The following is a 27,524-nucleotide window of genomic DNA, read 5'->3' as shown; positions in this document are numbered from 1 at the left end:
CTCTGAAAGTACGAACAATCGTATAAACAAAAGAACTTCTCTGGCCTGCAAATTTCATTTGGAAGAGAAGGGTTTAGGTGACAAAAGTTTGCGTCTATAAATCCCACACTAGATAAAAGGAAGCTACAATTGATGACAAACAACAGGATTGAGTTATCATGCGGCTGATGAAGTCCCATTCCAGATGCTTTTCTTAGACGCAGTGTATTACGTGGGCTGAGTGCCCCTCCAGTCACACACAGCAAGCTTCATTGTCAGCAGGTAACAATAACGGGGCCTCAACACATCAAAGCTTTGGATCGGAAATTAGACTGCTGAGTGCTGAGTGCATGGACCCCTGCTATTTACAACTTTGTTTCATTTATCAACGATGAAAGAGCAAAGATCGCAGTGCACCCTGAGACATCAAACACTTCAGAATCATTCTCTCAACACACCTGCCAGGTAGAAGAAGTCTGCTCGGCACCACTCTGTCGAGAATTTACTCTTCATTCACTAAGGCACAGTTTCAAATATTTGACTTGTAAAGTCTGTCTACAGTATTTTTCCATTATCACTCCGTTTGTGTTCTTTGAGTGCTCTTGGATCTAGCCTGTTTGTTAGACTAACATCGTTTTTAAGCTCTTTGTTGGCCGGGTAAAGTGACTTCCAAGAGACTGCAGGCTTTCTGCTCCCTGCCAAGAAAAAGTCTGGCACATAACCCTACGCAAGACCGCAGACTTTGTTTTTGTATAGATTCAACAAACAAGATATAAGGTGTTAATTAGTGAGGTTTAGAGGCGCTGGTAAGTTAGTTTTGTAATTTTTTTTGGGACAGAGCCAGGCAAGACCGTAGCTTTCGATTTGAGCCTTATTCGTTTTGGATGTTGGATGTTCGAGGAAGAGTTTGAAATTTGGGGAAATACTCTTATTTTCTTTCTTGCTGAGACTTAGTTGAGAAGATAGATACCACTCTCCTTTCTGTAAGTTACATGTGTAGCTACAGCCAGCAGCTTAGCGTAGCATAAAGATGGAAACGGGTCGATTAAGCTAACCGGCTGCTGGCTATAGCTTCATATTTAACATACAGACATGCGAGTGGTATCTATTTAAGCAAGAAGATAAGCAGATAGCAGATAATGGTGAGAGGAAGGTCGTAAAAAGTGAAGAATGCAACAAGGAATAACATAAATTACATCAGGGAGACATGGATACACACACTCCCTTTGGGTGACTTGGGGAGGTCGGGGCTCAGGGCAGGGCATCTGCACAGTTGTCATTTATGAAAGGGATTTGTATAATGCACTTTGAATACAGGTCGTGCTCCTCACTATGTACTCTGAGCACACAGTGCCAGAGGTCAAGGGTGTTTGCTAAGGCATACATCAGTCCAGACAACAAGATGAGCGATGCAGAGAATTTGTCTAGGGCAGGGTCATCTCCTGTTCTCACGTTAAAATGAGACAGATTTATTTGGAGTTCTCACTTTCTGACTCGTAACGTTTTTCCCCCGGAGCTCTGAAAAATCACTTCTACACCCCTGGTGTCCAACTACCCTTCTTTTTCCGCTCGAGTTGCAGTGGTGGCACAAAGACCCGTTTTACACAGAAACAGCTTCCCAATGCATAAACAATCACACACATTAGAGCGTATTTCCGACTTAAATTGAGCTGATCTCCTAGAATCTGAACCACCTTGACGACCTTTAATAAATACAAATGGGAATCATGACTTTTACCTCGGCAACATGTGTTAAAGCGATGCAGTGGTGTATGTAGAGTCTCAAACTGCTAGGTATGACTGCACTGTCGTGAACTTAGATGGCCTTGATTCTTCAACCAAGAGGCTCCATTGCCCTCGTTGCTCTTTATGGATTCCAGCTGATATAGAAAAACTGAAAACGTAACACATCCTCGTGGGATTGTCATTCCCCTTAGAGGCAGGAGAGGATCATAAACGTCTTATTGAATTAGTAGAAGAGGTACGTAATCATGCAATGGAAAAATCAAGGTGGCTGCAGGGCTCTTGAAAACCAAAGAAAGGCTGACTTGTGATCATGAGTTAGACGTAGAGTGATGTTAGATACCTTGAGCCCGGGTGGACCAGCTCGGCCAGGGTTTCCATGGGGACCAGAGGCGCCCTGAGAGAGAGAAACATAATCAAACGGTTATCGAGATCTCAATCAATCATCATATTGAGCTGATGCAGACTGTGGCTTTGCTACTGTGAATGAGACCAGAGAAGGGGGTTGGGCAAAGTCTGTCTGGAGAGCCTCGGCTTTCATGCTGCTTTAACCTATTTTCCTATGCATCAGCTGTGCATGTGTGCGTTGGGTGGTGAGGTATTTGGGGTTGTTATTGGTGGTAGAAGCTTTTGGAAAATGGGGCTCTGTGGAGCTGCTTCACCATATGGAGGTGGTTTTCCTGCCCCCTGTTGCCTCCACAATCCACAACCCCCCATCCACACACGCACACACACAAACACACATTTGCCAGGCTTCTTAATGAGTAATGCAGATCATCTAGTATCATAACATTTGGAATTCATCTGCTGGCGTGCCTTTCTGTCCGTATTGGCTGTTGCTGAGGAAATGAACACAACTGTGTCTGAAGGCAAACAAAGCGAGATCTACAGTAGCAGCATATTGGTAATGTGAACCACCTCGCCCCATCCAGCAGCCCCCCATGGGACGGTTTAGCAGAAAACCTTTGGAAGCCGGAGAATAGATCGACACCAATTTTTCTTTGGTTTAAACTGCAGCCGTCAGATAAAAAGAAAGGGGTTGTTGCTTCGTCTCTGCCATCGATCCATCTGTCTGTCGGTCTAAATTCTCTTCCTCTGAGTGACCTTTTTTCCGTGGATCTCTGACCTCGCTCCTGCCCGCCACGTGGTGTGGTACCCTTGGGCCCCCAACCTACCGCCGGAGCGGGTCAAGGGTTAGAGCGAGTCAGGGAGGGCGGAAAAAGAGCCACAATTGCTTTAAGAGCCAGGTTAGCAAGTTTCACCGAGTTGAGTGAAAACAAATGAGGAAGCCAATACGTTAGTGATCTGGTCTGCAGCATCAAAAAAGCAACATCTAGCGACATCCAGACAGACAGCTCTTTATTATCCAGCAGAGAGAAAAAAAAGTGATGTGGGGTTTGGGTTGGGTTATAGAGCTCAACAATAAAAGCCCTTTGAGCAAAGTTCAAAAACAGACATACTGGTCGTGTGCAGACATGACAACATAAATGCCTTTTGCTGTAGCTGCTCTTCTTTTCAAAGGGCGCTTTGATGACAGTCATGTCTGATTCACGTGAGACAGGATTGAACAGGACGTTACGAAGTGTGTGTGCAGGTGTCGTTATGTCTGATGTGAAACACATGATTTCCACACTCCAAACTGGAAAAGAAAAATGAATCCAAATCACATAATAACGCTGTATTGATGAGATCCGATCTGTTTTTAACTTGTACAAATTTTGATTCCAAGAATTTTCAAGACGCTGCCTGTTGTCCTCCCACACTCTCTTCTCCCTTTCATTTTCAGTTTGTATTCAGCTGGCGTTCGCTCGAGAGTTAGTGTCCAGACAGTGATAAGGGAGGCTGTCCATGCCCTAAATAAACCTAAACAAACTAGACTTGTTTCAATTACATGCTTCAAAATTAACCCTGTGGCGTACCGCAGCTTGGGCAGTACACTGGTAGGCACGGGCTGGCACCAACATTTGGTACTGTGTTATTGCCTCCATGTCGTGTCCCTCTCTCGCACAACAGGTGTCTAATTAGAGAAGACCAGGGGTGGGGCGCACACAAGCTGAGGGCTATCAAATGAAAAACCACCAACATCTGAACAGCGACGCAGGGCGTTACTGTGGCTCCTGTGGTAATAATTCTGCAAGCTCTGCGCAATTCACTACGATTCTAAGTTGAGACAAAATGGTCAAAATCGAAAGAAATGATTGCTCTAACTAACATTAGATCAACAGCATGTAAAACCACTGGACGTCTTCTTAATTAAAGAGCCCAGTCAACACACACACACACACACACACACTTTAAATTTTGCCTCTGAGGAGTGAGGAACATTTTTTAGCGTTCGTTAAAGTCGCAAGCAGCCCTGCCATCTCTGAGTGAAAAGAGCAGTGCTCTATAAATTACAGTAAAACTTCATAATAACAGAAGCAGGCGAATGAATTAAGCTGAGCTGGTAAAAAGCCAACCATATGAATTTATTTGCGTTAAAAGCCAATATTTTTAAAAGCTAAATACATCATGCAGTGACCAGAGTATGTGAAAACTTATTACAGTAATGTTCAGAGGGAGAGATCCATACAAACACTTTACCTTGGGAAGTTTAAAGACCATTTAAAAGCTGATCTGTCGCCCAACACCCTGCCTTAAGAAGAATACTCCACTCATTTAGTTCTTAATAGTTTTCCAGGTTTCTATATGAAATGTCCATCTGGGATCTGAATTAACTTCACTTGCAGGTGAAGCAAGCTGGGGGGATTTCGTGGTTTGTAGGGGGAGCATGAGGAAAGATGGCCGACATTTTTCCTCAGACAAAGACCCTTTTGACCCAGCGGGCTCCAGACGAATACGTGCAGCCATTCTTCAGATAGATACCGACATGTGTAGCCGCGATGCATCCCCCACATGTTTCCTCTCACACCTTCGTCATTATACATCTACAAACAGAGTCGAAAGGGCTCACCCTGAGTATTCACGGACACCTAGCAAAGGCTTCTTTACTGACAGTGGTTGCTGTGCGACGGCGCCTCACACTCACATGTGTGGGATCAGAGGTGAAGGTTCATGGGTGGTGCTCGGTGGGCTCAATGGTGCTCTGTGTGTCATCATGCAGACTGTCGGTAATCCGATGCTACGGAAGGTCATTCAAAAATAAATCTGGCAGAGCTCTCTCTTCAGCAAACACCCTGACTGGAATTCATTTTTTGACATAAAAAGAGATGATGCTTATGATCAAATCAAATCATGCCGCACCACCTTTGAGCCTGCAGGTTGCGTAAATTCAGATTTGAAGTTGATTTATTTCAGTGATGAACAAGTGAAAATCTCGTCCCAAAAATAAAACCACACTCTTATCTAGCCAAGAGGGGAGACGTGTGTTTGTGAGTGCAAGTTTGCAAGTGCGTAAAGTATGCAGCTCAGTGTTTGCAGCAATTAAACTTGGTAAATGCTTTTGTTTACAGGAAAGCTCCATAATCTGTCTCACTCTTTATATAGGCAGGTCATAAACACGGCCACATATGTCTGCGCTACACGGGCATGGGATTAGTGCTGTAGCATGTATACACTCTTGTGTGAGCGCTGGTGTGTACTTGTGTGAGCGTTAAACAAAATGACTGTAAAGCGACTTCTGTTAAAGTGGCATCAAAACCAAAGGCCTTTACAAGTGCTTCTTTATTGAACAGGCTTGTTTTCATTGTTTGCACATTGCAAACCAACCACTTCCACTGGCAATGCCACAGGCAGTTCAACAGCTGGTTTTTCTGTGGTTGACAAAGGCCACGTCTAAGCCGCCAGGATGTAAATCAAAGTGAGGTGATACATACTGCTGATGAATGAGGTCAGCAGGCTGAAAGGCTTTACTAAGGACTAAGTTTGAGTCATAACCATAAGTCAAAACCTGTCCAAGCTCCAACCTCAAGTCACAGAAACACAAATTGTTCTTAAGACCGTCAAGTTATAAATTGCGCATATTTTCAGAAAAGCTGCTACTCGGTTACACAGAAATAGTTCCACTCACAGAGTCATACTTATATAATACTTGAACAAGTTCACACAGCTCTCTGTTTAGACTTTTTAGCCCCCAAAAAAGTCTTATTACAGGTAAATTTGATTTGGATCATTAGAAATCCACCTAAGTGGGCCTGATGTGGAACTGCTACTAGAGACGGAATGGGAGGTGCTGCCAGGGCTTAAATAGCTTTAGTTAGAGCCAGACAAAGAGCTCCTTATACATCTGTAGTAGGGAGGGATCACAGAGACTTAACGTTTCTCAGACTCAGACAGACACAAACAGTAAGTAATAATTTAAAAAAACACCGGATTTTATGGACATAAAGCATATATCTGACGGTATATTGGTGCATTTGCTTAATAGTGCTAAACACAAAGCACAGCTGAGGCTGACTGGTATGTCATTCATTTTGTAGCTATTTGATCATAAAGTTTGAGAAAATTTAAATTTTGACCTGATGATGGCACTAGAGGGAAATTGAAGGAATCACCAAACATATTACAATTCATCCTGAGGGGAGCTTGAGTGTCTGTACCGAATTTCATGGCAATCCGTCTAACAGTTGTCGAGACATTTCACTCAAAACTACAAATGCCAATAATTGTTGACATACTTAAAAACAAGTCTGTCTGAATCTATACAGAGAGAAAGAGAGGACGTAAACGAGGATTCCTCCAAGAAGACCCACGAATGAGACTTTATTTCGTCAACGGCCTCGGAGAAAGAGGCCTTTCATTAGTCCAGAATGGGATTCCTATGAAGTGTTGGTGCAGACTGCTGCAACAGCTCAGTGAGGAGAAGAAAGTGCAGTGGAGCCATGTGTTGTCTGTCTGTTTACAGTGCTTTTATTAGGCATCCTGTGGCACAGCCAGCCTTTTGAAAGGCCGTCTTTATAGGAGCTTTCCTGTTTATGCTTAGGGGTGGGAGGTCAGCACTCGCAGCCCCGTGCTGAATATGGTCAATCTGCCTGCATAGGAAAACTTTGTGTGTGAGAATGTGAGTGTGTGTGTGTGAGCTGGGTGATGGGAGGGATTGAAAGTCATGTGGGAGCCTGGCTTGGCAGGTTATTATTGTAACTTTATAAAATGGTCCAGGACTTTACCATCTAGGCTGGAACACACAGATACAGTCCTCTCTGTCCATGTCTGTCAGTCGTCCTGAGTCACCTCTCTGCCATGGGGCTTATTTAAGGTCCGTTAGTGTATGAGCTTTCGTCAACATCTACGTCAGCAGCAGCAGCAAAAACACAAACAAACACACACGCACACAGAGAGATACCCACAGTAAACCTAAATAAAGGCACACTTATTAACATGGTTCCATATGAATTAAAAATCTTGGGGTCGAACAACAGATAAAACCAGTTTTAGAGGGTAAAAATGGAAGTGTGTTTGATGTGGCTGGAGGTGTGTGAGAGCGACCAAGGAGACTTACCCGAGGACCCCTCTTGCCTGGCAGGCCTAGCTTCCCTGGAGGTCCTGGCAGTCCCTGAAGAGAGAGAAAGAATGTATTTAGTGACAGTATTCAGATGATCTTATTCAATACCTAAGCAACCCCCCTTCTATCATACTCAATCAAAACCATCAGGTCATTTAGACTCCATAGTGTGCCTCCACAGAAACGACACCGTGTCCATCTGAAGTCATTCCATCTCAAGGTGATGAGAGTTCAGCCTTATCCATCAGGAAGTTCTTAGCCTGTGTGGCAGGAAACCGTAGAAACACTAGAAATAACAGGTCATTTCCTGAGCTACTCAATGCCCCTGTGTGGCTTTATCAGCCTTGTGCTCATTCGTTTTCTTTTAATCAAAAAAGAGGAAAAGGAGAAGTGAGGAAAAACAGAGGGGCTAACGAGAGCTACCTGTAGTGCTCTGGATCCTGATGCAAATGTATAGTAAACACTCTATGTCGACATTTTAAATAGTTTCCTTCAGTGTAAATGAATTACAGTATTTTTACGATGCTGTAAAATTTGATGCCTCAGATAACAAAGATATGAGGATCTAGTAAAAAGGCAGCAGCATCTACCATAAAGTGCAGTGTGAAAGTTTTACCCTTTCTCCAGCTTCCTCAGCTCATTTTTCACAAGGCTTTGAACTTAGACAGACAAAGCAAAACTTCAAAAACAACTTCAACTTCAAAACAAAGCTAATTTAAAGGTCATTGGGATCAGCCATTTATATATTGTGCGCATAGCGTGTCCGTCTGCGACCTAGTGTATCGCTCTGAAGATTGTAATTGGGCCCCCACCACCCCCTCCAGGAAGACCTCCATGGTTGACACCACCATTGTTACAGGTGTGGTGCTCTTTGGTGGCCTCAGGACCTGTCAACATCAACACATGGTCCTGTCCATCTTCACACCTCCACCCCCTCCTTCCTTACACTTGTTTGTTTGTTTGTTTATTCCTACTGTCTTTTCCTCTTTGCACCTGTCCATCTTCAAAATATATCTTATTATATTATATATTAAATTATATTATATATATTCTTACTTGGAGAACGTGTTTGTTGACTGCTCTCCAGACAGAGAGGTAACAGTCTCATGGAATTCCCACATCAGTACGCATTTTCCAATCACCACATTTCAAACACAGTCTGATGGCAAAGGCTGTTTTCAGTTATGAGGTTTAGACTCGCTGACTGTGCCTGTGAGGAAGTTGGAACATGATTCGTGCCACCTGGCAACTGAATCTGAATTATATACTGTTCTGTATGATTAATTGTTTCAGAGTTTAAAAAAGATTACTTAAATTAGCTTGTTTGGCTTTCATTTCTAATTCCAAACTACTGGAATACACAGTACAAATTTGCAAACTCCACTATAATCTTCTTTTTTTTGTGGCATAATTTCAAAGTAAACTGCTTGAAAGTTCTAATTGTGGCAACATTTCAGTGCTCAGACAGCTTGCACGTTAAATTTAACTGAATACAGAAGCCTAGTTATGAGAGTTATAAGAGTTAGGCTTTAAATCAGATTCAAACTCACAGCCAGTACGGCTCCAATTAAAAACTAATCAGATTAAAACTCCAAACTCAAGAGCATATAAATCACATTCAGGTGTGCATTGGAACAGTTTTTTAAAGCAGCAGAGAGGAGCCAAAAGTGCTTCAGTTGGGGAGAACTTTGCCATATCTGTGCCTGCATTGGATGTTTCTCCTGGAAGCCAGAGTACAAAATCAGCACAGTGGAAACAGGAGTCCAAATCCCAATTATATTGTGTCTTTCAGTAGGAGACTATTAATGCGTTAGGCAGCAAAAGTGATGAATGATAAAGCTGTTGGCTGAAACCTTAACGAATACACTTGTCATTGGCTCCTGACTTTCATATATTTGTCAAAATGTGTGTGCATGTATAAGAGAGAGAGTGTGAGTGTGTGTGTATGTACAAGATGAAAAGGAAGCTTGACTGGGTTCATCTGGGATCTCCCGAGGCACCACATGGCAACATAGAGACACACATACACATAGGCATTCGAATACACACTCACTTTGACATGAAGCACCGGTTTAAACCCTGCAATGTTCTCAGAAAGGTGTGAGTCTGAATGTATGATCACGTCAAATAACTGCATTTAAATCAGAGCCCAGACAAAACATACACATTCCTACGTAAAGCCTAGAACATTTATACGTAAAGCCTAGAACATTTATACAGATTGTTAATACTCCTGAGCCTTGGCTGGTGGACAATTTCCAATGGTTAAACATCAAGGCACAGTCTCAGATTGCTGTCATTTACCATATATTTGGTATAAATTGACAAAAGTTTTTTTGGCCTCAACATAGTATCAGTAAATTGCCTTATAATTGACCTAAATCATCCTTCTACAACCTATTTCCTGTGGTAGATTACGCGCTTCATATTGAGATTGCAGGCAGTGCTTTCTAAATTGCAGTAATTTGGTTTAATGTAAGTCAAGTTTGGTGTGGACATCAGCGTAGATGCAAATTAGCCAACCCTTGATGCACCGCCCTCTGCAATCTACAGCGGTAAATTACAGACCACTACAATGACTAAGCAAGGCTAAACTTTAGTTTAGTTAACATAGTTCTTTTCTCTGCTCTGTGGCCAAGCACAAACGTGAGTGTGCATATGTACATTTTCTGTTAGGAAACAGCCACAGTTTCCTCACCCTATCTCAAGTGGTCAGTCAAGATGCAACCGAGATGCTGGGTGTGAAAAAAGGTGGAAATAGACCTGCCTGCCTCAGTGCTCCCGCTCCTTGGGATATAGGCCATGGCCTACTTTAGCGCTGAATTGGGAAGATGAATGATGGTGTTTACCGACTGCTTTGACCCTTGACCTAGCTTTGAAAGAGGGCCATGAGACCTCCACTAGCCCTCTATGACAGAGGAATCTGGTGCAGAGACGGCAAGGCGTCAGACCTGACACGTCACACCCAGCCTGGAGGGTTCAGTGCATAGAGGAAGGAGGAAAAGGTGGGAGGAAAAGGTGGGAGGGAAAGGTGGGAGGGAAAGGTGGGATTTCTAACTTTTGTGGGAAAGGAGATAGAGCTACATTCACCTACATATCTCTTTGATCACTTATTTCCAGCCCCAGAGCACTAGCACCCACTTTACTAACATAAACCATCAATTTTGAATTTCTAGAACCTTTAGTGCTATAGCCAGGCTAATGGCCTCAGCCAAAAAGGGTATAATGCGTCAATCTTAGCTGTGCTACACTGGCACCTGGTCAGCTTCAGAAACAATTTTATGATGCTGTATATTCCGGTTTTCATCCGGAAGTCATCCGTAGCCTGGGCCCCTTTTTATTGCTACGTTTCTGTGCTCCCCACCAGTCCACCAGGCACGTATGCATTCTTAAAGCATGTAGTGTTAGCTAGCCCTTGATCAAAGTAAAGTAGAGTGCTTAAGCACATGTATGCATCTGTTGTAAATTTACTTAATTTGCCTTTTTTTGTGGCACAGACCAGAGGTGCTTACCGGTGGGCCTGCGTCTCCTTTCTGTCCTATAGGTCCAGCCAGCAGGGAGAACTGAGTAGGTGGCACCTCCCAGCTCAGGAAGTCATCAGTAGCAGGTGGTGTTACAGGGTTGTAAGAAGATCTGGTTGGTCGTGGGGTGACTGTAGCCTTGGTGGTTTTGGCTTGCTTTGTTGGTTTGATGACCTGCTTGGTGACTGCTTTGGAGGTTTTAGCAGTTGCAGTTTTGGAGATTGTTGATTTTGAAGGGTTGAATTTGGATATCGTTGGTTTGGAAGGGACAACTTTAACAGAATTTGTTTTGGGTTTGGACGGAGTGGCTTTGGATGGCGTAAGTTTAGGCTTCGGGGATGTTTTCTTGGCTGTGGTGGGTTGTGGTTTCTTTGGGAGTGCACCTTGTTCTGATAAGGCAGAGTCAGGCTTTGTCTTAGAGGGTTTGGTGATTGTAGTGGCTGGAATAGTAGGGTTCTTGTTGTTGTCTGTTCCCGCAATTGCCTTTTTGGAGCTGTTATGAGGAGTGGGCTTTGGGGGAGTGGGTTTGGAGGGTTTATGATTTGAAGCTTTAGAGGTGGTGGGTCTTGGGTTTGGTGGTTTAGTTGGGGGTACTCTTGTCCTGAGTGGTGCTGTGACAGTCTCAGTCCTGGCCTTGGGAGGCGGGGAGGCCAAACCAAGCTGGACTGTGACGGGCATTGAGGTTACCAGAAAGGGTGTAGGAATGGTCCCAGGGCTGGGCTTTATTGTTTGGGTGGGGGCCACATATCTGACAGCCGAGGCAGCAGCGGCGACACTCCTGGCAAGGCTCTGCCCTGTGGTCTTCCTGGGCGTTTCCGAGCCACCACGTTTAGGGGTAGCAGCGGTAGCTGTGATGTTTGCTTCTCGTGGTAGGATAGGCAATAAGGGAGGAAGGTTAGGCCTGTATGTGTCAGCTTCCCTGCACTGTTTCTTAATGTACCTGCAGTAGTTGTGAGCTGCCTGTGCAGAAGGGACCAGGTCAAATTGGCAGATGGCTCCTTCAAAGTGTGCTGATGCCTGCTGTTGGCTTGTCCTCCCCAACAAGAAGGAGCCCTGGAGCTCCGGAGCCAGTCCTTCCTCACTATCCCACCCAAAGTCTGCATGAACACTCTGCTCTCCGCAGGAGGCATAAAGAGTCACTCTCTTACCATTAATTCCCACCGCCAGTTGGTGCCACTGACCATCATGGGGCTCATAGGGCAGTGCCACCGAGGTGTTTGGTCCTGTGTGCAGTACCAGATGGCCCGGTGTAAGCTGCAGACCGAGAAGGAGCTTCTTTCGGCCTGAGAGCAGGGTGAAGAGGAAAGCACTGTTGACACGGTGTGAGCGCACACTCAGGACCAGTGCCAGGTTGGGCCAGATGGCCGCTGGGAAGACTGAGCGCAATGGGGTTTCAATGTGCGCCCGCTGGTTGAGGATGATTCCCGATCGGAATGGAATGACCCCTGCTGGAACCGAGCGCGACGGTTTCTCTCCCTTGAGCCCCAACTTTTGGAGGATGTCCACATCTGCATAAAAGGGAGAATGGAGTTAGAGGTGAAAATGAACATGGCAGGCTTGTTTATGAAGGTTACACATCAGTACAGTAAGAACATGAAAACTATTATTATGTGCTTTCTTTTAGTACTTGGCAAGTATGTACTACAATTTCTTTAATTTTAAAGACTTAACATTATCCTACAAAATAAATCGGTTTTATTAATCCTTAATAAGTATTATCATATTTCATTATAAGTTGCACACACAAACATTTACAGTTAGCAGATATGGATGAGAACAACCATGCTGAGGGAAACTGTTAAACATCTTAAATATATTAATAGGACATTCTGGAGTGAGGATCAGCAAAATGTTTTAGCTGTGTTTGCCAGTGGTAATGGTTGGATTGACTACACTGGCTCACGAGCCAAGTTTCCAATACCTTTCCATTAACAAAATAAAACCAATCCATTTTTTTTGCTGTCACACATGACAGGCATGGCAGCATCATAGCTATACGTCATGTTAGACTGGTCTTTCAGCCAAGTCAGAACAGCAGCTCATAAAGTAATGGAGCTCAAACACTGCAGGGTGAAGAGATGGAGAAAAAAGAGGATTGAAGCAAAATTAAAATAAATACAAAGAATAATAAACTCCCTGGGTTTTGAGGTGACCGAACTGCTTCTGTAGGCTGTCTAGTGCAACTTAAGGCCAAAACAAATGACTATGTATAGGTCCACAGGGACATAAAACTAGGCTGATGATAGGGGAGTATGAAGAGACTCTGGATAGTTGCAAAGAGATGCTGTGGTGGCCTTTGTTTCAAACGTCAGCGGTTTTCAGCCTCACGCTTCTCTCCAATATAAGTAGTGTCGTTTGACCATGTGACTCTGGTGAAGCATAAAACTGCTTTAAGCAAGACCACAACAGATGGCCTCAAAATATTTCATGTTTATTGCTATTGAGGGCGGCAAATTCTTAAAGGAGCTGCTCGCCCCAAAATGTAAGAATAATGTGGCCATATTCTAACAGCTCCAAAGGGAAACAAACACAAAGTCACTTGAAGCTCCAAGCCAAAGCATTGTGGCTACAAATTTATGATCTCGAACTAATTTTGCCTTCCTGTCTTTAGTCGTTTTTTTGTTCTGGAAAGGGCCATGCTGTCAGCTATTTGAGAAGGGTAAATGAATGTTCTATACACTTTAAAAAATGTTGGTGTTTACATCGAGCGGAAAATAAACATTATATATAAACATAAGAACTCTGACTTGTAACATGCAAAGTGAAGCAATAGCATGCCAGCGTCTGATGCAGTTTGCGGGTTTTTTTCTACTGATAATCAAGTTACAGAAATGTAGATCTCCATACGACAGAGAAAAAACAATGCAGGAAATATATTTACACATTCACTGTACTCTTTGTAAGGACTTACAAAGAGCTCAGTCAAGGCTAAAGCAGCTAGTAACGGGGTAAAGGACCTAATCCTCTCCTGGTAACCATGTGGCCAACGCACTCCCCTTCTGAGGAAAGAGGGACTGTTGGATACTGTATAGAGCTAACAATACGTGTTTGTGAATTTTGAGGCACAAGGGAGAGAGTTCAGATTCTAAATGTACATTTGGTGGCAAAATTATATAACTTCCACACCAATTAGCAGATCTGAGTAATTGCTGTGTATGTTAAAGTATATGTGCCGTTTGCCTCGCTGGTATCAAGGCATGGCCTCTTTGTTTTAAGGTTATAGGGGATGAAAGGACATCGGCATCATCAGAAAACCTCCCCTCTTCCCTGCTCCTCTCTGTCTTTCTCATCAATAGAGCCAGTTTGGAAATTCAGAACATGACCACGGTAACCACAAGTGAGTACAGCATCTCCCTGCCTGGAGGCAGAATACAGTTTCCAGCCTTTCCGCCAACTTTGACTCTCTATTCAGCATTTCAGTCTCAGGGGTCGCCGGCGCTCATTCTCTATAATGACCTGTGATCTCAGACCCAGGCCCCTCAACATCTTTATTGTCTCTGGGCTGAGTATGACCTGTGGTCACTGGGCCTTGCCTAATGGGGACATGTGTATAGAAGCCCTGCTTGTGAAAAGATAGAAACGTGGGCACGCAATGTTGATGATTTGACAGAAAGAGGGAAAGATGAGGGGAAAGACCGATGGGATGTCCTAACAGTTGCTGTACTGGTAAGCCATGGAGAGAAAGGACTTCAATGAGATGCTTGTCCTTCTATAATACAAGGCTTGCTTCATTAGACGGCTGACGGGGGGCTCAGACTTTATATAATTGCACGGAAAGTTTAAAAAAAAGAAAGTGAAGAGCGGCAATGTGATCCCTGGTAGTGGTGGTAGTGATCAAGGAATTAGACCGGAGGGAGGAAGCGGCTGAGTTCTCACATGCACCATGTCAAACAAAAACAGAAACTAATCTGTCTAGTGTGGAATTATTAAGTGCTACTGATGCATACCAGGTTTTAACACATTCTAATCTGATCTCATAGAATATTGCACTCACATCTTTTTTGCAAAGCGAGGCAAATGTAGACTGGCCTCTCCTATACCGTCAGTTCTTTATGTGCTTTCCATGCTCTGTATAGGGCTGTAAGTATTTTCCTTGCCTCAAAACATTAGGGCTTTATGAAATAGCCAGAAAAAACATGACCTACATGGGATACAGTGTATACCCATCCACACAGTGAATTCTTCTCTCTGTGTGGTCTCTCCTGCAGTAAAGGACATCAGGACTTGGCAGTGAGGCAGAAGGGTGCATTACATGCATCTCTTCTGTACGTAGACTCCTGTCGCCAAACTCCTTTATTCAAATACCACGACTATTACTGGGGCATGCATCAACCATGTGGTTTTAGATATACAGAATACTGAATGTATGTGAACACACACAGACAGACTTGTGTTCAACACATGGCTGGAGTTCATAGCCTTGCTCTGTGCCAAGTCACTCGAGTAGGACAGAGAGAAAGTCCAAGGCTCTTCAGTCTGTAATGTCATCCCTTGTAGAGGATGAAGTCACCAATTCATTTGAAACACACTCAAAAGATCTCTCTTTGGCTGACTGGCCTATAGTGAGCCATTTATGATATCCGAGTGGAAACATCATCCCCACAGCAATACATCGCAAGAATTCTCACTATTTTGAATCATGATTTGTGATTTATTGAAAATATAGTTTATTTCTGTTGTTCTTCATATTTTAAGATACTTTTTGGCATTTTCTTTTATCTGGTGGTGACAGTAGAGCTACATGCAACAACAACCTGGTCAGAATGGGGTCATTGTGGTAATATGTAATGCAACTTAAACCAACAGCACACCAAATGCTCCATTTACATTTTTTGGGGAGGTATTTTTGCCTTTATTTGACAGTTGACAGTGTGAAGAGAGAAAGGAAACAAGGTGAGAGAGAAGTATGAAATGCTGCAGAGGCCCACCGCTGGATTCAACAGCAGGGAGTTCAGCCACTCTGCAACAGTGATGTCGGCTATAGACAGTGTTGCCAGATCTGCCTGACACCCAGTAACCCAATCCCAGCCTAAATGTCATAAAAGTCTTTTTTAAATTTACATTTAGGAAATGGAGTTCTTTTTTATCAAACAGAAAAAGTCAGCACTTAGAAAAGAACAGATTTTTACAAGGCTTTTATTTAGAGAGCTATGACCTTGAATTGGGGAAAAAAAGGTTTCAGCCTTGTTGCAATGAACCGAGATGACATTTGGTTTTGTCGGTCATCAGTTTTCAGTGGCTGCGTGTCGAGCCTATTGAACTCCCTGTCAGTCTCAATCATGATAATTGGAGTAGAGAAGGGGCCGATTCACTGAACTGTATCTATAACTTTTCTTCTGGGGAAACCGTCCATTTGGTACAAAATGAAGCGCAAGGGATCACAATCCCAAACAACAAACAATTTCTACTTGCACAATCACATAAAAAAACAGCTAAATACATACGACATATCGTCACATTTTAACTTGATATGGCAAACTTGTTAGCGCACAGTTGGTTATTTAAACATCCAGAAGTTACAGAGCAGCATTATCATTCATTTAGTGTTGTGTTTCAGACCACCTGGCTGATGGAAGTCCAATATTCATGCTTTTTCAGCTCTGTTTGGTCTCCACAAACTCCAGAAGGAAATATTTGTCTCTCTAGCTGCTAAATGCTCCACTATGTTCACCAGCTAGTCGCTACATGTGTCTGTCTGCTGTTTGGTGCTGGGCAGATATAGTCTACAATGGCTTTATAGAGCTTTCCAGTGAAAACAGCTGCCGGCTGCTGTTGAAAAACGATGCTATGAGACCGGTGAGAGTGAACCAAAACTGTGACGCTAGGGAGGTAATCAATGAGCTGAAACTTGCTGTAAAGCTTCGTAAAGCAAGAGGAGGTGTGACACATTGTCATTTGATAAATTGTTACTGTAGAATATAGAGGTTATTTTGTGTCTAAGAAAGGACCTCCTTCACGTCCCGTCTACGGAATGCTGTAAATCAAAGTTTAGACACTCGGTAGAGAACATTTCTCTGCAATGGTCAGCTTTAAATGTATGATCTGATCACTCCCTTGCTCACTCAGCTTACTCAACACCTGTCGTCATGGCAACCGTTGGCCCAATTCTCATAGCAATGTGTTTACGTGCTTGGGCAATGACCAAATATGCGAAGAATAAATCCCCCCCCAGTGCTCAAATAAAGTTTACAGTTTTTTTCCACTGGTAAAGTTTCAGTGAAGAAGAAAGAGGGGATTAAGAGAAGTGACTGAATTGAGAGAAGTGGAAGTGACTTTAAGTCACGTCTTACCTTCAGAGTGTACTTGTGTAAGTCCCAGGTAACAAGTACAATATAATACGGTACAGAGCAATAGGGCTCTCCTGGGGGAAGAGAAGAGAGGACGTTAGAAAGAAACAGCAGACACACATCATTGAATCATTGAATCATACAATTGTTTAACTCTTAAAATAATTGAGTGTCCCTTTAAGAAGCTGTTTATTAGCTTCAACAAATCAAACCATTACGAATGCTTTATTATCAAAGCCATAAAGAAAGTTGGGTTGCAAGGTTGTTTAAAATCCTATTGGCTGGTGTTTTCTATTTGGTAAATATACAGGTATATATTCTGGTAATCTATTAATAAAGGCTCTTGGCTTTCTCACACTCTAATAACTCATATAGTACGTAGGTATAGATGTTAATAAGTCATTATTGATTAATAATCATCGAGTCTGCAGTTGTAAGTGTAAATAAAGTTGTTGAGATGGATTTTAGTCCAGGTGATGACAAAGTCCGGCAAGTCTAAGGCAATTTGTCCTTATTAATGCTTGGAACAGATCTACAAAGCATTAGTGAATGATTTCTTAACCATTAATAAAACCATTAATCCCTTCATAAAGGTCGCCTTTATATCGGATTTGCTTGCATTTAGCCGTCATTAGGAAATATATTGCTTGTGTCTCAATAGACCACACAATTATGAACTACAGTAAGAATACAAAACTCCAGTATTGTGAAAGAATAGAATATAGTAGAGTATCGTAATATATCGTATAATACTCTGTACTCATTGTTTTTAGATCACACCAACACACAAAGTCAAACAAACTCGGAGATTCCAATACCATGTGAAGTGATTTCTGCAAAAGCACTTACAACTTCCAAAACACACACACACACACACACACACACACAGTTCCATGTTGTTTTGAAAGACAGAAATACTGTAGTAGACTTCTTCATCAACACACACACTCACACAAAAGAACAGAAAAACAAAGCGGCCTCTCTCAACACCCTCACCGCTTCCAGGTGAGGAGATTGGAAAATGGACTGAGGGGCTCAGCGGGGGACTGAGATCTGGTGACAGGCAGGGGAGCCACTGTTTACCACTGGAGGACATCCAGACACACACACACACACACACACACATCGGAGGAGGAAATGTGTATAGCAGCTGTAGCTGGAGGGCCAGAGTAGAGCAGGCAGTCGGGTTTGTGGGCTCCAAACACATCAAATGTGGGAAAGACGGTAACATATTTACCTGCAACATCCCAGGATAACATATCTTTAGACATATTTCTGCAAACAACTTCCGCACTAACCAGTGGCTGCTTCCCCCTCTGATGACCCAATGATTATAATCAGGGTGTGTATACATATCCAAGTGTTTGTGTGTGTGACGGTGCCTATGTCTGCCTATCTCCCAGTTCCTTGTTGCTAATACAGCTTCATCACAATCAACCCCACACACAGCTGGCTGTGGTTACTCAGGATGCTTAGAGCGTGCGTGTGTGTGTGTGTGTGTGTGTGTGTGTGTGTGCGCGTGTGAGTGTGTGTGTGAATGTGTGTGTCAGAGTGAGTGGTTCTCTCCCAGACTCCCAGCTGGTTACAGTCTCATTCAGTGTCTTATCAGCTGAGGAGAGATCCGCTTATTGAACATGAGTCATGAATGCTGAGATTACTTTTTATTACAGCAAAAACGACTCTGCTCGTGTCCCCTGGGCTGTTTACATCTGTGCAAACTGGACCATGTTTCCTGGGAAACGGCGCTGTTTTCTTTGGCTTTTCATTTTTAAAGTTCTCGGTAGCTTGTTTAGATCTGTGTATGGGACGGGTTGTGACTTTTCTTCCGTGGAGCATGTGAAGGAGGTTGCACTGAGGTGGATTTGTGCGTGGCTGACATCTGTACACTGACCCAGTCTGGTGTGGTTTTCATACTGCAACAGTGAGCTCTGACAGGACTCCCCAAGGGAATTCTCAGCTAAGCTGAGTGGACAAAATACAGGCCAAGATGAACAATAACTCGTCCTGAGTCCTCCATTAAAGCAGACAGTTTAACCTATACAAGGGAGAGAGAAGGGAGAAGAACGCTGCTCTGTATTGCTGGTACTCCGTGATCTTCTTATCTTAACTGTGAGTAGCACACACGTCATTTGCTATTAAAAAGTATAGTCATCTAATGAAAGATATGGATACAAAGGAGTGTGACTGAGCAACACACTGATGGAGACAGTGAGTCAGAGTATCTGGATGTTGGTTACAATGTGGCAAAGAAATCCACTCCTGTGGATATCTGGTGCCACATTGTACAATCTGCAGCAGCAATCGTCAGATGAAAACTGTAATTTCCTCAACGCTGATGTTCTCTCAATGCATCATTGTCTTTATCTCTTTTCCTAAACCTACATTGCCCATGTATAAACTCTCATTCTAACCCCTCGACCACCAAACCCCCCCCTCCCCACACACTCAAATAGCAGCTTGTCTGTAGGCCAGTGACCAGTCAAAGGTTGAGGAAAAAAACTCACACTGAGAAGCCACTATAGTTTCAGTTTCTTTTAACCAGTTTGGACTACTCAATGATTCCCTGAAAGGATTTCCCAAAGGTGATCCTGCCTCCTGAGCACACACACACACACACACACACACATAAACACACACCCAGTGGAAAATTCCTACTGAGTGGCTGACACTAACAGAGGCTGATGAGGAAGAGAGGGCCACTGACATATCTTAAGACAAGTTGTGTACTTGAATGTTCATTATCTGTTCTCTCTGCAGTCTAGTAATAGTAAAAATGTACTCCCTGACCAATTTCTACACATCCAATGAGCTACATCAGTCTTGTTCCAACTAGTATAATGACTTAAAGCAGATACACATTAAATTGTATGATACCCTGCTCTACTTGGATATGAACCTTATCATTCAAGTTAGAGCAACAGGTTCTGACCCAGAAAGTATCCAAGTGGCTATTTATCATATTTTAAATATTAAACTCTGGAGTTGTTTTTTTCAGTGTTAAAAAAATGTCAAAATATGCCTACACCCTGCAAAAGATTAATTGCGTGCAAAAAGCCAGGAGTGAGACGTAAAGGGCGACACCACGTGGACACGTGTGTGTCTGGTGTTCCATGAAGCTGACACCTCGCAGGTAGACTCTACTCAGCGATCCATGCACAATTTATACTACAGATGTTTCAAACTTGAATCTCTCACTCACTGTGCAATAAAACCAAATATCGATCTAAGACAAGAACGACGCGTGCATGTTTAAATGAATGAATGATTTATGAATGGAGGAATTACTTCTTTTTTTTTTTAAAGTAATTTGTGTAACAGCTGGCTGCTGCATGCACTTCCCTAAAATAGTCAACACGCAGCGAAGTGACGACCCAATATTTCCGTGAGTATATTACAATAGAATGTCATGTAAACACATGCATATAACATCTGCATTTTATGTCACCGAGTAGTAGATGTTCCACTGAGCTTCACTCTAAAACGCATGTCAGTTGCAGATGTTCCTTTAAATATATTGATAAGTGGATTATGTCTGGAAAAGTGTTGCAAAAGTTCATGTCACAGTTTTAGCAGTAAACGTATTTTGTTGAAAGTGAGACACGTCGTCCACCTTAAAAAAAGATTCCCCTGCGTAAATGTGACTGTGGACTCTGCATGCGTAAAAGGGAAAACATGGAGAGCATCTCACAAACGCTTCAGAGGATGCTGATACACTTCTCATGAAACTTTATGGGTCTGAATAATTGCGTGTTTTGCTTGCTCAGATGAGTCAGTTTAGTAAACATTACATGGCAAAGTTCCTGCATGCTCCCGCTGTGTATTCGCCAAACAAAACATTCAAACACTTGAATTTTGAGCAATCTCAACCTGTCTTGCACAAAAGTACAAATGTAAAAAAAAAAAAAGGTATTACAACTTTTTTTTAAACTTGGTGATTATGATTAGTCTATTTTGTCCATTTCATTGGGAAAAACATTTTGGACAAATTGACTCGTTTTGGCAAAGTTATGGTAAATGTTAAACAAATGACAAATGACAGCTATGGTCCCAACCGACCGCAGACAGAGCCTCAGTAGTCCCCAGTGGACACCGCTGCTACATGGTGAGCTGGACCACAGCCAGCCAGCACATCACAGATAGCGCACATGGGGGGCATGCAGCTCCTTAAATTGTAACTCAGTCCCCCGCCAGTGATCCGCCTCACCTCAGCATTTTCCAACAGCCTCTCATCAAAGCACACAGACACAGTCTAATAAATGAAAAGGTACTCACTTTGTGTCTAGATGAGAGGTTCTGCAATCTCTCCTTCGGGTGCCTAAATTCATTTGTATTCATTTGTCCTGGCAGTCAAAAACCTGACCGTTAATCACAGCGTGACTCCTTTGCAAGGGGGGCAGAAGACACCGGTCGCCGTTTTACACATTTGACAAGCTTGGGATGAAGTTCCAGAGGAAAAAACTCATGTTGATTTGCCTGTCAAGCCCGACATAAATCCCTTCTGGCAGGCTGGTTTGACAGAGAGTTTTCCTGTGCGATTGTCTGTCGATATTCCCCTGTGTTTCATTCATTTATGCCGATCCAGATTGAGGGACGCGCAGCCGGCGAGAAAGCTGGGTTCTTTTGGAGGGGGGTTACGGAGTCAGGAGCGTTGGACTCATCCCTTTCCTTTTTAAATAGGCTTTCTGTGGGTAAAGCGACGGCAAATGCACCGCGCGGCCAGGTGTCAAGTTACAAGCCCAGCGGTTGCATCGTGCAACTACACGCCTCCCTCCTCCAGGGGGGGTGGCCACATGGATGTTACCCAGAGCCCCATGCCCCGGTAAACCACATGAATGAACCACGGTGACACACCATGGGCAGCGCCTCACACACTGCCAAAACAGGAACGCCTACAGCTCTCCTCCAGAGACTCTCCTTCAAGTATCCACCGAATTATCCCTCAGTGTGTGAAACAAGTTGAGTGATTGTAGATCATCTATGATGGCCTTGAGTCATTCAAGCCACTTCTTTGAGGGAGAGATGCGGTAAGACTTAAGAGCAATGGAGAACTTTATTAATTTCGAGCGGTTCAGATGAAAACCGCTCAGAGGAAGGTCTGTGGACTGTCCAGAATAACAGGAACATAGTTTCTCCAGAGAGATGTTGCAGCTGAATTTCTTAATGGTAATTTTTGCTGTGAGCACCAAAAACACAAAAATGAACTTATAATTTGTAGTAATTCTGTTTTTATGGTAATTGAATAAAATTGAAGTGGATAAGTGGTTCCTGATAGGAGGATCGTATCACCCTAATCTCACAAAATCTGAGTGAACATGGCCAAAAACTCTTTGAATTGATATTACAGCAAGCTGCTTGTTCGCGTGAATGCTGCACACAGCAACACCAGCGGGCAAACAACTAGCTGAGGAGGCTACAGAATAACGATGTTAGTGACTTGGGTCTATTAGCGCTCACTCTTTGAGCAGACTGGTCAGAGGCCTTAAGCACTGAAAGGTCACCTTGATTGACACTCTGTGAGGGCGGAGCTGACTGCGTGTGTCAGCTAGGGCGATCTCTCTGCATTTCAGCCTAAGGCCGTTGGTAAGCCAGCCTCAGGGGCGGTTGTTAATGGACGCAAGTCATTAACATCCTCTTTACAGTCTCCTTCACACACTCCGTCCCTTGTGTTTCAGCACTGGGTGCCACCCGACCCTCCCATGTACTTCCAATGAGCCACAACGACTCTGCCCCCTTCTTTAAAATTACAACCTCTGCGCTTGCTAGCACGCTCACTGCCACCCTTTTGAGCTTCTTAATTATGGTCATTGGCACCAAGTCTAAAAGCTCCCTTTATCCCCCCCACACTCCAAAAATAGGCCCTGCTAAAGCACACAGGCAGCCCAGATCAAACACTCCCCATAGGGAAGGGGTCATTACTGGTGCGCAGGGCGGACACAGCCCAAAGGGTGCTGGGCCACGCCTTGAGCCCAAATTGCAGCCTGGGCCTAGTGAGGACACAAGACTGGTCTTTGATGCACGGCAAGAGTAACAGCAACACAGGCTGTTTGGATATCAGTGTTTACAGTGAGCTGTGTACTGTACATATAAACAACCAATACAGTGTTTTGCAGACTAAAAGCTAAGAAAATTGGGCGCTTGGCTTGGTTGGGTGTTCACATGTTTCTCATGCTTTATATTTATCTGGATGGCGCCGCTGTTTTATATAAGTAGCAGGTTTAGAATTGTATCCAGGTGACAAAGACCATAAGTAGTATAAAATACTGAAATTATGTTAAAAAAGTACAAGGATTTTATTAAACTTATTACCTTCTCCGAGTAGTTTTTACTTTTTCAAACACCTAAGGAAAGTAACGTAAACAGCGGCTTTTTTAGAGCACGTACGGACATGAAATAACCTCATGTCACCCAACAAATAAATAGATTGTAAAGACAGTCACCTCTGTGTAGGTGTGTTTTCACTCCGGGCAGTGGCAGAGGTTATGGAGGTGGTGGCGGTGAACCAGACAGTGCTGTCTCTCTCAGCTCCACTGCACACAAGAAGACTGTTCATACAAGGAATGTGTGTGTGTGTGTGTGTGTGTGTGTGTGTGTGTGTGTGTGTGTGTGCCGAGTGGGTGAATGCACACATGCATGTGTGTGTATGTGGAGTGTCTGTGGTTTGTGTTTTTCCTTTACAGGTGGTTGCGTCCACTTGTTTGTGTTCCTGGTTCTGTCTCCTTCCTGTGTATAGGGACGGTTTGGTGATGCACTGGGGGGTGGAAAGTGGTCAAACAAGCTCTATGGTGAGATTTATGTTACGCTCAGTTCCGTGTTACGGTCTTTCTCTTTCTATTTTTATTTATCTTTGTCTTTTCTTTTTTCTATGTCACTCCCTACTCTATGCTGACTCATTTATCTTCTTTTGTCTCTGTGTGTTTTTGTCTGCTAGATCCTCCTGTTTCCTTTCTCTCTCTCCTGGATTTCTGTCTCTCTTTCTTTCTCTCCCCCTGTCATTCCTTCACCACAAGCATTTCCACTGCTGGCACACCAGAGTAGACAGCCACCCCGAAAGCAGTGCCACAACCATAATGAGCATGTTGAGTTCTCATAATAACACCAGAATAACCTGCTGGGGGAGACAAGCTCTTTTGGGGGCAGGCTCACATACCTGGCTACCCTGGATTCAGAGTGTCAACACCACACAAAACCAAGTTTGTTGAAGTGTGAAATATCGAGTTGAGTTTCCGGAACATGTGCTGTTATTAGATTGATTTCTGCAGTGTTTGCTACTTTTTTTTACTGTGTTTTTGTATTCAGGGTTGAGGTGTTGTGGTGCTAAAATTATGCACATTTACTGTAATCACAACACACAGCTCTTGGTTAAAAAATAAAGAAAGGCTGGTAAACAGGATGCAGAATATTCCAATGTGTTTATCCCATCATTTTACCAATTGCTAATTGGTGAAAATTTGGCCATGTGAAAATTTGAGGTTTAAATTAGAGTACACCATCTTAAACTTGCAATAAGTCATTTGAACTGCTTTCATTTACTCACTTTTGGTTCTGAATGGTAGAGTGAATTGTATCCATTAAATAGTAATATATTACTCTGAGATATTGTGGGAGTATGGAGGGTGTTGCAGTTTAAGTCAGGGGGAGGATCCAAATAAAATAATAATACTGAAGAGGGCCTTGCTTTTAAAAAAAAGGTGAACCATAATGTTCTGCCACCCTCCCCCTGCAGGAAAAAGATCTTCCACTATGTTAAAGTTGAGCAGAAAAGTCCTGGGCTGTATAGCTTTTTCCTCTTTTCCTTCCTGACACATTTATTGGCAGTCAAAGAGAATATTGACACAGGACCAACTTGGCACCATCAGAAAGGCACAACAAACTATAGAAAGTTAGTCCACATCTGTGTGAGAATACATACTTGCATACATACTGTAAGTGTGTGCACAGCAATGCAGGGTCTTAGATGTAAAAGAGAATTTGGCTGGATTGGGTGCTGTGAAATTCTTGCTTTCAAGCTCCTCCCTCGGTAAGAGGTTGACCCTGACAGCATGTACAGTAGGCAAAACCCTTATTCTGAATTCCCATTCTATTCACAGTTTAATGAAAGCCCACCTGAGTGTGCAACTCACCTCCAAATTCAATTTCCGACTCACTGTTTATCCTCTGTCAAACTGATTCATTGTTATTCCGGACACAAGGCTCTGTATTGAATTTGGATTGGGCCACCAGAGACCTGGGTAGCCTAAGTGGAAACAGCAGGGCCCATGAAACCTGCTCTCTCTGGCATAGAATCAGTGTCCAGATTCCAATGATGCCCTCCGTAAAAGGACTTCATTATGCTCTCAGAATATGGACTACACAAATATTTGGCTTGGTCATTATGATGCTGTATCCACTCCCCCAATGGAACCAGGTCCCACACCAGGCTCAGTGTTTCTGCATCCCGGAGATGGCTCACCCCCCCCCCCCCCCCCCCATCAGCCACTCTCCGTCTCCCTCCTGACTCAAGCCAAATAGGGAGAAATACAATATTTCCACAACAGAAGAACAGAGCTGTATTACTCTGCCTCCAGGGAATCGTGGAGGATTAGGAGTAGAACATCTATGTTTTTGATAATCAGTGAAGATCGGTATTGAACATTTTGAGGACGAGCTCCGCTCAACTTTTGAATTACCCTGAAGCTCCTCTGTCTCCATCATTCTGACATTATTCAGAAGTGGTCAGGAAGTGTCACTCCCTCAGACCCCCAGATACCCCCAAACAGATGGTCTTTCACTCAAATTTCTCAGCTACCGCTCCACTACTCCCCTCTCTCCCCTCACTCCCACCTTCCTCTCCACCCTCACACACACACACACTTCTATCCCAGATTCCACCAATGACCAGATAGAGACATTTTTTCTCCAACCTGAACTGTTTCCCCATCACAAGGAGGGTCGCTATATGTCTTTGATGTAGCCTCTATAGGTGCTGCTGTAGATGTTACAGGAACGGTTCAGCATTTCGGAACATCAGACAGCTTCTGTAAACATAAACCAACATTCAAACACCAAACATTCAAGGCCACTTTAGGCAACAATTGGTGTAGAGGTGAGAAAGGAAGCTTTCATACTTTACAGAACAAATTCTGCAACACTGTGAAAGCTTTCCAGGAGAGTCGTTATCTACATTTTAAAAGGATTATCTCACCAATTTCATGCCGGCCGGCTTTTCACTCCACCTTTGAGTGTGTGGCTATTCAGAGCAACTAAACACGTTTGAATCGGTCAGACCACATGTTGTACAAACTGTTTTTTTCTGGAGCATAGGAGAGATATCAGTGTGGCATCAACCTTCTCATCATCAAGAAAGCAAAGAGACATTTCCCAAGATGTTAAAAAGAGCAGTCTGTAGGATTTGGTGGCATCTAGTGGTGAGGTAGCAGATTGCAACCAACTGAATACCCCTCTGCTCACCCCTCCCTTTTTCCAAGCATGTTGGAAAACCACTTAGGGAACATAAAAATGCAAAAAGCTCTCTAGAGTCAGTGTTTGGTTTGTTCGTACCGGCCTACTGTAGAAACATGGCAGTGCAACATGGCGAACTCCGTAAACAGGACCTGCGTAGCTATGGTATGGACCCATAGCCAAGACCTATGTAGATATGAAGGACTCATTCTAGAATCGAAGGTTACAAAAGCACAACAATTCACAGTTCCAGGTGGTTACACTGATGAAAACATAGTTATGGATACTATTTTCCATTTCTGACAACAGATCTCCCTAAATCCTACACACTGTTCCTTTAACTTTTCCTCCAAATGACAGTGACCAGCTGAGCTCTGATGAGTGTTCTGATCAGAATTAAGCGCAAAAACTTGAGGCCAGGTTGGTTAATGCAGGGAAATGCTGCTGCTTGTGTGCACACATTCAAATACACTTGTGTTTGTTTGTGTGCAACCACACTGTGCACTGTGCACTGTGTGTGTGTGGGTGAATTGGTGCAGTTAACAGCCCTGTAAAGAAAAACTGTTCCAGGCCGGTGGCTGTGCTTTGTAATCACTTTCAGATGGTTCTGATAACGTGATATTATCTACCTCACTGTGGTCGCAGGAAATTGGAGAATTTTCCTATGGACCTAAGTCATGGGGCCATATGACCCTGTGTGCCGTCCACACCAGTGAGACAACTTCTTCTTCCGAACGGTGACACAAGCCATCACTGTTAGCATGGCCAGGCAGAACATTTCTTCTTAAAAAGAAACCCCAACTTGGAGCCTAGAGTCCTTACACAGCAAAGTGGGGCTTATTGGACCTCTTCTAGCTTGAAGCACAGTCTAATGATATCTCTAGCATATATCTCATAGCTTTACAGATAAGAAGACTTTCATTTTTCAAATCTGCTATTGAGAAAACTGAATTCCTGCAGCAAAACAAACCCTTGGGCAATCCTTCCTCATTCACTCTCATTAAATGCATTTATTTCTAAATCTACCAGCTTGGTCTTCCTTTATCAAAACCTCTAGGAAAAGGAAGATTGAACAGATTTGGGATCCATCCATTCAAATGAAACTTCTCAGTGAGG

General features: G+C 43.4%; 1 protein-coding gene across 1 annotated transcript in view; it reads right to left on the bottom strand.

Moving 5' to 3' along the window:
- Window positions 1-21,585, bottom strand: part of LOC116387944 (collagen alpha-1(XXVII) chain A) — a 60,410-nt gene extending 38,825 nt beyond the window's left edge. Inside the window, exons 1-5 of the mRNA XM_031855403.1 lie at window positions 21,243-21,585; window positions 16,974-17,044; window positions 10,675-12,191; window positions 7,160-7,213; window positions 2,066-2,119 (exon numbers count right to left, since the gene is read on the bottom strand). Coding sequence (XP_031711263.1) covers window positions 2,066-2,119; window positions 7,160-7,213; window positions 10,675-12,191; window positions 16,974-17,044; window positions 21,243-21,295 — 1,749 coding nt within the window. The 5' untranslated portion in view covers window positions 21,296-21,585. The remainder of the gene's footprint in view (window positions 1-2,065; window positions 2,120-7,159; window positions 7,214-10,674; window positions 12,192-16,973; window positions 17,045-21,242) is intronic.
- Between the last annotated feature and the right edge of the window lie 5,939 nt (window positions 21,586-27,524).

The sequence above is a fragment of the Anarrhichthys ocellatus genome, unplaced genomic scaffold (genome assembly GCF_004355925.1).
Source record: "Anarrhichthys ocellatus isolate YVR2014 unplaced genomic scaffold, GSC_Weel_1.0 scaffold16, whole genome shotgun sequence".
NCBI lineage: Eukaryota > Metazoa > Chordata > Actinopteri > Perciformes > Anarhichadidae > Anarrhichthys > Anarrhichthys ocellatus.
This window is presented reverse-complemented; position numbering and strand designations above follow the sequence as displayed.